General features: G+C 42.3%; 1 protein-coding gene across 2 annotated transcripts; it reads left to right on the forward strand.

Moving 5' to 3' along the window:
• Positions 1-150: 150 nt before the first annotated feature.
• On the forward strand, positions 151-6,468 carry LOC147631679 (sucrose synthase 3-like). Of its 2 annotated transcripts, none has more exons than XM_086808191.1 (15): positions 151-595; positions 812-938; positions 1,327-1,478; positions 1,977-2,169; positions 2,364-2,482; positions 2,571-2,787; positions 2,877-2,972; positions 3,132-3,305; positions 3,416-3,532; positions 3,655-3,821; positions 3,926-4,150; positions 4,377-4,698; positions 4,920-5,164; positions 5,515-5,653; positions 6,172-6,468. In XM_086808191.1, exons 1-15 carry the CDS (start codon positions 480-482, stop codon positions 6,253-6,255), a joined length of 2,493 nt encoding a protein of 830 aa, XP_086664317.1. In that variant the 5' UTR covers positions 151-479; the 3' UTR covers positions 6,256-6,468. The 2 variants fall into 2 exon arrangements, with proteins under 2 accessions (XP_086664317.1, XP_086664318.1); XM_086808192.1 differs by having other exon boundaries at positions 345-595; positions 1,184-1,478.
• Positions 6,469-12,361: the final 5,893 nt, after the last annotated feature.

The raw sequence follows: 12,361 nt of genomic DNA on the forward strand, positions 1-12,361 counted from the left end.
CTTGAAGACACGGGAGAATAACATGAGCCCTTTTGGGGTTTGCCTTGCTAGAAAGCTCTTCAATTAGAGTTGGTGTGTGAAAGCGCTTTCGACAGCCGGATTTTTTTCATTTCATCCCGTTCTATATGAGTGTTGGATTACTTGGATACCGAAACCACAGATTGTGTTGTCGAACATCTGTTCCTCAATGCCTTTATCTTTTCTAATGCTTTATATACAGCCCTTTCACTTGTGGACACGTGGCAATCTGCTGAGCCGCCTTACGAGACGTGGAGAAAAGCAAGACGGAATGACGTGGAAGGCAGGGAGTGGCCCAAGTGTACGCCCACCAGGATCGGGACCCTGAAACCTCCTCTCCCTTCAATTGACAGCACGGGAGTGCCGAGAAACCTCTAGCGCCAAACGCTGTTGTATGGAAAGGATTGCCATTTTCAGTGCCTCTGTGCAAATTTCCAAACAGATATTTGAGACAAGAAAAGATGCAAGCCGCCGCCATAGCAAAGAGGCCCGCGTTGTCGCGGCTGCCTAGCATGCGAGATCGCGTGCAGGGCTGTCTGAGCCAGCATCCAAATGAGTTGGTGTCCCTCTTCTCGAAGTATGTCTCACTAAGACTACGATTATTAGTGTTACTGAACACACCGCCCCGCCCCGCCCCGCCTCGCCTCGCCCCCTCACAAAACCCACCAGCAGGGGTCCCTTATTACATCCCCCCTTCTTCTCCTCCTTCTTCTCCTCCTTTGCGTTTTGCCCTCCGCGCTCTGCTAATAACTCCGAGCTTGTCCTTGTTGCTCTTGGGTTGTTGTGTATGCAGGTATGTCGCCCGCGGGAAATCCATTCTGCAGCCCCATGAGATTCTTCGCGAGCTTGAAACCCTCCTGCACACGTTTGACCGCCCCGTCCTCAAGGAAGGATTTGGAGTTTTCCTTCAGGCCGCTCAGGTACTCCTCTCAACTGAGCCACACAGCCATATATTGCTGTATAAATGTGTGAGAGTGTAAGGTAGATACATATGGTAATAGGAATATATGGTAGAAGTCAACTCTGAACATTTATGGATTCGGGTAGAAAAATATGCCTCTATGAATGCAAGGAAGTTGGACAAATTAACGTATATAATAATTTAGAGTCATAATGGGTGATAATGTGGGGTTTAACCCTGTGGACCTGATGGATTTGGTAACAGATGAATTGGGCAAAAAAATTATCCCTATGCATTTGGGGAATATTTCTGTTTTCTTCTTCTTTGCCACTCTGTTAGCAACCAGTGTAGATCAAGGAGGCATCAACTTGAATTTACTTCTTGTGCTTCACCTTGCTGGCGGTCAGGAAGCAATCGTCTATCCACCTTGGGTTGCCTTGGCTGTACGGCCCAAGCCAGGCGTCTGGGAATACGTTCGGGTCAATGTTGACGAGATGACTCTTGACGAGCTCACAGTCTCGGAGTACCTCGAATTCAAGGAGTTGCTTGTTGATGAGGGGTATGCAGTTTATCTCTGTACTGTGAATTAAGTTATTTCAGAGGTATAATAAAGGACAATGGGTCTTTACAGTTAATTATTATCATCAATATCCAATCCTTGAAGGTATTTGACTTTTGTCGGGGATGATTGAAGCAACCACAGGGGCCGGGGATGTTTTTAGAAAAAATGTACAATTTTGCGTATGATATCACACCTAAGTGAACAAGAAGTTTTTTTAAAATTACTTACAGTATTGATATTTACAACAGGTGTATTTTTTATTAGCATCTAATGTGTGTGTGTGCACACCTCTGCGTATGTGTATATAAATACACATGTATGTATGTGTACAAAAACATGTAAAATCTACGCCTTTTTTATTACCCACCCCATGCATGTGATATAGGGGGGTTTCATGGGAGTGAGGCCTGTGGGAGCACTCTTTTGCATGGGTCTTAAGCACATTCATGCTTGCACTTAGCTCTTTGAACCAGTTTGTTCTTACCTTTGATACAGGGCCAAAGATCCATATGTTCTCGAGCTGGATTTTGAACCCTTTAATGCCTCCTTTCCTCGGTTAACTAGACCTTCCTCCATTGGAAATGGAGTGCAATTCCTGAACCGTCATCTTTGCTCACGGCTGTTCGGAGACGCAGAAAGTATGCAGCCTCTTTTTGATTTTTTGAGAACTCACAAATACCAAGGGCAGGTGACATAACTCACTCAACCTCACACTTTTCAGCAGCTCAATTTTTGAAAGTTCCGAGTAGCGATTCCATCCCCGAGTCGGGTATGGGCTCGCGTAGCGAAGGCGAGGAAAGTTAAAAAAAAATTTCTTGACTTGACCACCTTTCCTTTCAACTTAATTTTTTCACGAGTACTCTATGCCTATGACCATTGCAGACATTGATGCTGAATGACCGTATTCCGACCTTACCAATGCTTCGTGTTGCCTTACTTAAAGCAGAGGAGCAGTTACTTAAGCTTCAGGGAGACACAGAATATATGGAATTTGCATATAGGTATGATGATGTTTAGGGAGCCCTCAAATATTTTACGAGTACTTTGGCTGTGCTCCAACTTTGAGCATGTGGGGGTTTTCTCTGGCAGACTCCAAGAACTGGGTCTCGAAAAGGGATGGGGAGGTACAGCAGAGTGTGTACTTGAGATGATACACTTACTGCTAGAGATCCTCCAAGCACCTGATCCAGAGACTCTAGAGAAATTTCTAGGGAGGATTCCTATGGTCTTCAATGTGGTTATATTGTCACCACATGGGTATTTTGGACAGGCCAATGTCCTTGGGCTACCTGATACAGGAGGACAGGTTAGAAAAATGGCATGCTTGTGCTTGCTTCATCTGCAGATGAGAAGGTGATATCTTGACACATCTTTGCTTATATTATCTGGAAGCAGGTGGTCTATATTTTGGATCAAGTGCGTGCTTTGGAAAATGAGATGCTGGAGAACATCAAAACACAGGGGCTTCAGATAGAACCTAAGATACTTGTGGTACGTATTTGATGCAATCAATTATGTTGATGGATTGGATGGATAAGTTGAGGGGCAGCAATGTTGGAACTTGCCGTCGTACCTCACATACCCTCTGTGGAATGGTTGTAAATGGCACAACAGGGGGTGGTTTTTAGTCTGATTGATTGATTGATGTAGGTAACACGTCTTATTCCTGATGCCGAAGGAACATCGTGTAATCAACGTATCGAGAAAATTAGTGGTACACAATTCTCAAAAATATTAAGGGTTCCCTTTCGCACAGAAGAAGGCGTAGTTCGCCGCTGGAGGTCTCGGTTCGATATCTGGCCTTACCTGGAAAGGTTTGCTGAGGTAGTCTTGCTACACCATACGGAGAAATTTGAGTTACAACCTCTTTAACATTTCTCTCTCGATTTAGTCCTTTAGAGGATATATTGGTTAAAGCTAGGACCTCTTTTCAGGATGTGACAGGTGAGATATGTGGAGAGCTGAATGGCCCACCTGAGTTGATCATCGGGAATTATAGTGATGGTAATCTGGTGGCGTCTTTGATTGCCCACAGACTTGGCATAACCCAGGTATGCATGGTTTTTTTTTTCACACCTTTGTGCATGATCCCTCTTAATCAGTGATTGAACTCTCTGATTCTTTCTGTTTATCCCAATGTACTTCTAGTTTGCATGTTGTGCTGGTTTTGCAGTGCAATATAGCACATGCATTGGAGAAGACCAAGTATCCGGACTCTGATATCTACTGGAAAAAGTTTGAAGAGAAATACCACTTCTCATGCCAATTTACCGCTGATGTTATTGCAATGAACCATGCTGACTTCATTATCACAAGCACCTACCAGGAGATAGCCGGAAGGTTGTAAAAGTGCTGTTATTGGTGTCAATCATTTTTAAAATTTTGGGATGTTTCAAAAATTAATATTTTTGTTTTGCTTTTTTCCTGACAATTGTAATGGGCAGTCAAGATACCGTTGGGCAATATGAGAGTCACATGGCTTTCACTCTCCCGGGATGCTATCGTGTTGTTAATGGCATTGACGTTTTCGATCCAAAGTTTAACATTGTATCACCTGGAGCAGACATGAATATATACTTCCCTTATTCAGAAGAAAAGAGGAGATTGAAAGCACTTCATGGGGACATTGAGGAGCTTATCTTTAGTCCCAATCAGACTGATGAGCATATGTTAGTAGCTCTCTCTCTCTCTCTCTCATAACTGCAGCTCCTCTAGCTGATTAGTAGGATTTTTCTTCAGAATGTTTTCTTTTGGAGTGCGAAGTTGGCTCAAGACCTTCATGGGCTTTATGTTATGTGTGTAGTCTCATAGGTCATTTTGGCCTTTTGTACTCTCTCTCTCTCTCTCTCTCTCTCTCTCTCTCTCTCTCTCTCATGCTTGTTTTCCTTTGCGTAGAGGTTTACTTGAAGACCGGAACAAGCCAATCATCTTTTCCATGGCACGCCTGGACCGTGTGAAGAACATGGCTGGACTCGTGAAGTGGTTTGGTGAGAATGCGACCTTGCGTGAGATGGTAAATCTGGTTGTGGTAGGGGGTGACATCAATCCAAGCAAGTCAAGGGACAGGGAAGAGGTGAAAGAAATCGAGGCAATGCACAACCTTATCAAAGAGTTTAATCTTTTTGGTCAGTTTAGATGGATATGCGCACAGAAGAATCGTGTTAGGAATGGGGAGTTGTACAGGTACATTGCAGACACAAGGGGGGCTTTTATACAGGTAATTGCAGTAAAGATATCATACAGTAAGGTCCTATATGCAACATGAACAGCCCACAAAACCTGCCATGGACGGGCTTGATTGCCTGTCCAAGAGCAGCCACTTGCCACTTGCCACTTGCTGTCAGATCTTCTGACGGCAGGGATGAGTGGAGTGTATGTACAGGGGCCTAATCACACCGATGAACTACGTGCTTAACCATGTTGAATTTGAATTTGCAGCCTGCTCTTTATGAGGCATTTGGACTTACTGTTGTCGAGGCTATGACATGTGGGCTTCCCACCTTTGCGACTTGCAAAGGAGGGCCAGCAGAGATTATCGTAGATGGCATGTCTGGTTTCCACATTGACCCTTACAATGGTGCTGATTCAAGCGCAAAGATTGCACAGTTTTTTGTGGCGTGCAAGGAAGATCCAGGTTACTGGAACAAGATTTCTGAGGCGTCGTTGCAGAGAATCTATGAAAGGTAAGAACTATGGTCTTGTATTAGGGCGATTTAGGGCATATATGGGCAATTCAACTCATTTGAGCTGTTTAGAGCCCCATCCTTAGGAGCAGGGGGGCAACTAAAAAATAGGATAACCATTTGCAAAATCAGGGCCCCCCGGGAGAAGAGGAGGAAGCGAAATCTCAGTAACTGTAATTTAAAAAAATACAGAATATTGTGATTGGCCAAAGTTGTTGCACACTGTTACCTCATTCATTATTCCTCTAGGGTTGTTTTCTTTTGACAGGGGCAGAAAATCCCACTACCCCTTAGGTGGGACATAGCTCTCACATGCCCTCAATTTTCAAATGCGTGGGTGTGAAACACAGGTACACGTGGAAAATTTATGCTGAGCGATTGATGACGTTAACTCGAGTCTACGGTTTCTGGAAGTATGTTTCGAAGCTTGGAAGGCGGGAGACGCGCCGTTATCTCGAGATGTTTTACATCCTCAAGTACAGGAATCTGGTAATCCAAGTACACTCTAGCATTAAAGCACTCATACAATGCATTAATCAAGAATTAGGGCACAAGCGATCACGGCTGTAGTGGAGTGGTTAAAGTGGACGATGTCCCAGCCGGTGGTGCGGGTTCGATCCATGCTCTCTACGGTGTTGCGCGTCCTTGTAACTGGAGTCCGGTGGTATATAAACCGGTGTTTCTCGCGAAATTTTTTTTTTAAAAAGAATTAGGGCACATGCTGTTATCTCGAGATGTATTACATCCTGAAGTACAGGAATCTGATTATCCATTGTCCAATTTTAGTACACTGTAGCATTAAAGCATTAGTACAATGCATTAAGCAAGCATTATGGCACTAATCCAATGTACTTTTAGTACACTCGAGCATTCTAACACGAGTCTTTCTTCAGACATGCTGACAGAAAACATGATGATTATGATGTTCAATTGTTGATTATGTATTTGATCACAACTTGTCTGCAATTGGAGGGTCATAATATCGACTGTGTGGGATGTGTTGGCAGGTGAAAACTGTGCCAGTTGCAATTGAAGAGACCGAGGTGACAGAGAAACAGGCAAAAGGCCTCGGTTCTCAAAATGCAGTCTGAGACACACCTCCTCCTAATAAGTGAGTTAATAATAATGAGAATGCTCAGACTAATAAGGTTACTTGTCATCCAAATTCTCAAATCTGGATTCTGGACTCTGGAGGTCACTGGACACCTTTTTAACAAGGCTTCAAAATATATTAATATATTGATATCCCTTGTACATTTGGGCAATAAAATTCAGAGTATATTAATATACTGAAGGTTTTCTACGTTCTTGTGCCAAAGAGTTTCTTCACAAATGTCCTCTCGACAAATGACTTAGCTCTTCTCTGAAGAGTACAAGAGCCTTTTCTCTCTCTCTCTCTCTCTCTCTCTCTCTCTCTCTCTCTCATGTTGTGTTCTCTGTCTAGTTGAAAAAGAAAGTGGAGAGAGAGGGAGAGAGGGAGAGAGGGAGCAAGTTGCACATTCTGATATAACGAGAAGGAGAGAGAAAACACATGAGAGAGGTATTAACGTCGGTAGAATGCAACACGAGGGCATACATGTGAGAGAGGAGGACGACATTGTTTACCTTCAAGGGGAGCCTATAAGCGCATTATATCAGTTAATCGAGGGTCCATCCAGAGGGGTTTTTTCAAGGAAACATGCACTTTTTCTCTTATGTACTTCTAAAAAAAAGATTACAATATTAGCGCATTTCTTTTCAAGTGGTTTATTTCCTTTTTATGGAATGTCCCCTTTCTTTTTCAAAAGCCCTTATTCGAGGAGATGTAGTCAAGCTAAAAGCTACACCACTCTCACACACAACCCTATCCTCGTGATTGTGATATACCATGTTTCAAGAGGGATCTATGGTTAGAAAGAGGTATTGAATCTACACCATCGGATTTTAAAGTGAACTATGGGTGAACTTAGGGTAAACTAGGGTTAAGCGAACTAAGGGTGAACTAAGATGAAAATTATCTGACAAAAAAAATGAACTAGGAGTGAACTGAGAGTGAACTAGAGAAATAAACTTGTTGAGGTGAACTAGGGGGGGGTGAACTTGGAGTGAACTAGGGGATTAGAAGATTAGTTTCTTAGCAAAATAGAATTTTTTTAGTGATCCGAAGTTCTTGATAGAAAGTATAGCATAGTGGTTATGGTAGAAAGTATAGCATAGTGGTTAGACATTTCACTTCCTAAATGCAAGTTCTGAGTTCAAATCCTCTTTTGAACTTTCTCAAAAAATTTCTAAGTCCTAAATCCATCCCCTTCTCCCCTAGTTCACTTCTAGTTCACCCGCAAGATCTTTCCCCCAGTTCACTTTGAGTTCACTCCTAGCTCACTTTCGACAGCAAATCAATGGTCCTAAATTGATACGATCGATGTGCCTCTTTTCAACCATAGATTCCTCCTGAAGCATGGTGTGTCACATAGTCACGAGGCAACCCTATGTGGTTCAATTACTTTTAACGGAAGATCTCAACATGCCATTTTGAATTATCAATCCGGTGAAAGTTGAGTATATGTTAATACACACACACACAAACATATACATGAACATGTTAATACACACACACACACACACACACAAACATAGACATGAACATATACTCAACTTTCACTTGATTGATAATTCAAAATGGTACGTACACACATATACATACATACATACATACATATATATATATATATATATATATATATATATAGGAAAGTTACCACCCTATAAATACCAATCCGAGCTTAACTGGAGATCAAGATGATGAACTCTAGAGCAAGGTGAGAGTAAATAGCCTGAAGAGAGGAGAAAGTCTATCTATTCTCGTTCTCAAGAGAAACCCAAGAGTCCTTGTGAGAGGTAAGTGCAACTAGAAACCCACCTCAGTGTAGCAGCTTCACATGAAACCACCCTATTTGCTAAGCAAACCTGACATGAACACCTATTGAGATTACCTCTACCCTATTTGGTGAGCAACCATGACATGAACACCTATTAGATTGCATCCACCCTATTTGGTGAGCAACCATGATAATTTCCCATAGAATAGTGAATCTAGTCATACCCAAGAGGAGGTTCCTTTCATTTGTACCAACTAACTAGTGGGACCAAGTTACTCTGGCCCCTAGAATGTGCATAACCCATTTGCCCCCCTGGCTGGTCCACATGGCCCTTAATCAGGGCACCAAAAGAGCTGCCATGAGTCCTCCTCCTCCGTTGTTTTTAACACCTACATCATGTGCTTGAAGATGTTCATTTTTCATAATTTGAGACTATACACTCTCACTAATCTAAATGTTAGGGCTTCTCTTTTGTGACCTTGTTGCACAATTGTTGAAGTGCAATGGGAAGTGAGACAAGATTCAATTAGACACATGCTAGAAGAGGTAATAAGTACACAATAACAGAGAACATTTACACAAGCATGAATCACATCTACGATCTAGAAAAGCTTATTAGATTAGAACATCACCAACAAGACCCAAGGAAATTTGAATTTCATTACCAATAATCAAAATCACACAAGACCAAAGGAAACTAGAATTTCATTCACTAATAATCAAATCACACATCAAGTAGAAAAGCAATAAGCTACAAGAGTGAGGGTAGCTCTATCATCTTAGAAATTTCTATAGCTCAATACACTAATATGCATTACAAGTGAGCTAGAGGGCTCCTTATATATGAGGTTTCTCACCCTCTTCTCTAGAATTACATTTAGAGATAGAAGAAGCATTCATCTTGGATTGCCTAAGCACGAATGTCACTAGTCTTTCTTGGCTAGTTTTGACATGTGTTTCTTGATTTCTTAATTTGATTTCTTAATTCAAAGATTCATTTACTTGGAAGATAGGCTCAACCCTACCTTGAGCCCACAGAAGGGCCCCTCAATGACACATGTCAAAAGTCTCCTAATCCACATAAGATTTCTAGAAAGATTTTTCTTTATTATGCATGCGTCCACACTCCTCTACATTGACGCTCTCCACACACCTCCACAAGCTTGGCATGTGTTATGCATCTTATTTTACTAGAATTACCATGCCATGTAGGCATAAGGTCCCCTCCTATTTTATGACTCATCATCAATTCTAAATACATTTAGCACTATAACCTATATCAATGTATTTATAAATCATAAATATGATAGTTACAATAAACACTCCAGTCATTCTCACACCCAATACCAATGTATTTATAAATCATAAACATGGTAGTTACAATGAACACTCCACTCAGTCTCACACCCAATACACAATGTCACATAGAAATCCTTGGAATCCTTCATGTGAAACAAGATATTTGGAGCCGAATCATCATGAAGAATTTATCTTGATTTACCCAATGTGAGTATGTACCATCTAGATCCTCCAAGTCATAGGTGCCATTATCATAGTGTTCCCATACTGTGTGCCTCTCCCAAACCACCATGGGGTAAAAACTTCTTACCAACCCACTTTTTATGATAGGCATCAAACTCCTTCACAATGTCACCTTTCTTAAATAACTGTCTTCAATTTTGCATCGAATGCCTTTTTTAGCTTGATTTGTGCCTTCGAACCATTATTCACAACTACATGATGACATTCATAAAGATAAGACAAATCCATTAGACAATGCTTAAGTGATTCCTCATTGTTTGCCCTTGCCGAAGACCTCTATGATGGTGTTGATGCCGGCCAAAGTATCATTTTCACCTTCTTTTGGCCACATGCATCAGAATGGTTGAAATTCACTTAAAAGCCATGTATCGTATATTTTGCATGTGTGCTCGCCGCTTGGCTATGAAAGGTGCACCACGGGATCAAGGAGTTTAGGTTACTACCTTTGGATGAGTGTTTACATTAGCGTGGGTGGGCTAGAGAGCCCGATAACCATATTCTTAAGTTTGTCTGCCCAAATGGTGTAAACCCTAGAAATGAAGGAGATAAGGTAAAAGAAAAGCCAACCTCTCATTGTCTTGTATTTTCTTATGCTAATTCAATAGAGTGCTCTTCTTCTCTACTTTACTATGTTATTGCTTTTTTGCTTGCCTCTTGCTTGTTTGAGATCTTGTGTGCTTGCTTGCATGTATGTGAGAGAGTGAGTATGTGAGATTGAGTTGTGGGGAGGGTCGAGCTTCCATTGGTGTGCGGCAGTGCGACAAGGAGGTTGAGCTATCGAGTGCTTCTTCCACGATGTTACCTACAAGGATCGGTGAGCATTGAGCATTCATGAGGTGAGTGACACACCCCAACCATGCTTTGTGTGTTATGCCATGGTGTATTGGTTTCTCAATTGAGCTTCCATGTGCTCGACGGTAAGGCAAAGCCCCACGGCCAAGGATAGTTTCCTATGTCGTTTCCATGGTATAAGGAGTTACCACAAATGGTGCCGCTGTCAAGGAATAGTGTTGAGATATTTAGCTCATCTAGAGGCGGTGGACACTGATGACCCGCCTGGGGGATAGGCCCCACACTTACATCACTTGCATGGTTGGTGAGATCATGGGTGATATGCGGCCAGTGGGATGACAGGCTATATAACAGCCATTCTAGAGACTGGCATAGTTATAGCGCCAGCTCATTTAGTTGGGTTCACACTATAGAGAACCCTAGTATGTATTTGGTTGAGTACCTTTTCATATTGTGTGTACTCTTATCTTTGTATATGGTGTGTTGAGTGTTGTGTGAAGAAGAAGAAGATTTTGAGCCTCTCACCTTGTGTGTTCTCTTTTAGGGTTTTATGAGTGTGTGTGTGCTTGCAAGAGCTCAAGCTCTCTTCTCCCCTACATCTTTTCATGGTATCAGAGCCTGGTTCATGCTAAGGGCTGAGCTGCAAGCAAGAGAAGCACAGGAAGCGGTACGAGGGTAAGAGCTTCATCTACTCTTTCCTATTTGTGTTGGCGACTACACCCTTGTCGGAAACTCTACGGGAGGCACCGGCAAACGATCTCTGATTGAGGAGCTTTCTTCGTGGGAGTAAAGCTATAGGGCAACTAAAAGGTCCTATCGGACAGCATTTTTTGGCCGAAAACGCGTTTCGGGCGCGTTAGAACCTCCGTTTTTCAAAAAGCAGGTGATTTCGAGCACTGTCGGCGGCGGGTAAGTCATCGATTCTATGCAGAACTCTGTTTTAAGAACTGCAGGAAGACAGATTGGTTGTGCAGACATTGTGTGTGCTCTCCAAGGAGGTCACTGGTTGTGAGATTTGAGTGTAGTACAGTACCGCTTTGCTGTGCAGAAAATACAGCAGTTTGTGCAGGACAAACAAGAGTGTTGTTTCTGGTAAATTTGTGTGTTTGGCAAGATGTCAAATGATGGCATAAACCAGATTGTTGTTGAGAAGCTTGATAAGAATAACTTCCATGCTTGGAGGTTCAGGTTGACAAATTTCCTAACGGAAAAAGGTTATTGGGACTACATAGAAGGTGAGCATGAAGAGGCACCGGAGATATCGGAGATCAATTCGACTGCTGTAGATGTGAAAGAGTTCAAGGATTGGGACCAAGGAGCCAGAAAAGTTATGTATTGGCTCTCTATTAGTATACAGGACACCATGATTGGGCACATACAGGATGCCAAGTCCCCCAAGGAGGCGTGGGACACCTTGGTAAAACTCTATGAAACAAATACCAAGGCACAAAAGATACAGTTGAGGAATGAACTTCATACTGTGAATAAAAAGAGTATGTCTGTGAATGACTATGCATTGAAGATCAAGGGTATTGTGGAATCCCTTGCATCTATTGTTGTTTCAGTAGATGATGATGATAAGGTGGAAGTCTGTCTACGTGGTCTCGGGCCACAATACAAGGCATTCAAGATGTCTATTCGGACTCGGGAAAACATTCTCGATTTCACAGATTTGGTATCTATGTTGATTATAGAAGAGAAGAGCTTGGGTGAAGACCAATAGTCTTCACAAAACAAAAATAGTTCAGAGCAACAGGCCTTCTACACAAATTCAGGAAGAGGAAGAGGTAGAGGAGGCCGTAGACGCAGCCAAGAAGGTGAGAATTCACAACAACAACAACAACAACAGTCCCAGAATTCACAACAACAACAACAGTCCCAGAATTCACAACAACACACAGGTGGAAGAGGCCAATTCAGAGCCAAGAAGGTGAGAATTCACAACAACAACAACAACAGTCCCAGAATTCACAACAACACGCAGGTGGAAGAGGCCAATTCAGAG

The sequence above is a fragment of the Cibotium barometz genome, chromosome 14, assembly GCF_041138505.1.
Source record: "Cibotium barometz isolate CiBa-2024 chromosome 14, ASM4113850v1, whole genome shotgun sequence".
NCBI classification, from domain to species: Eukaryota; Viridiplantae; Streptophyta; class Polypodiopsida; order Cyatheales; family Cibotiaceae; genus Cibotium; species Cibotium barometz.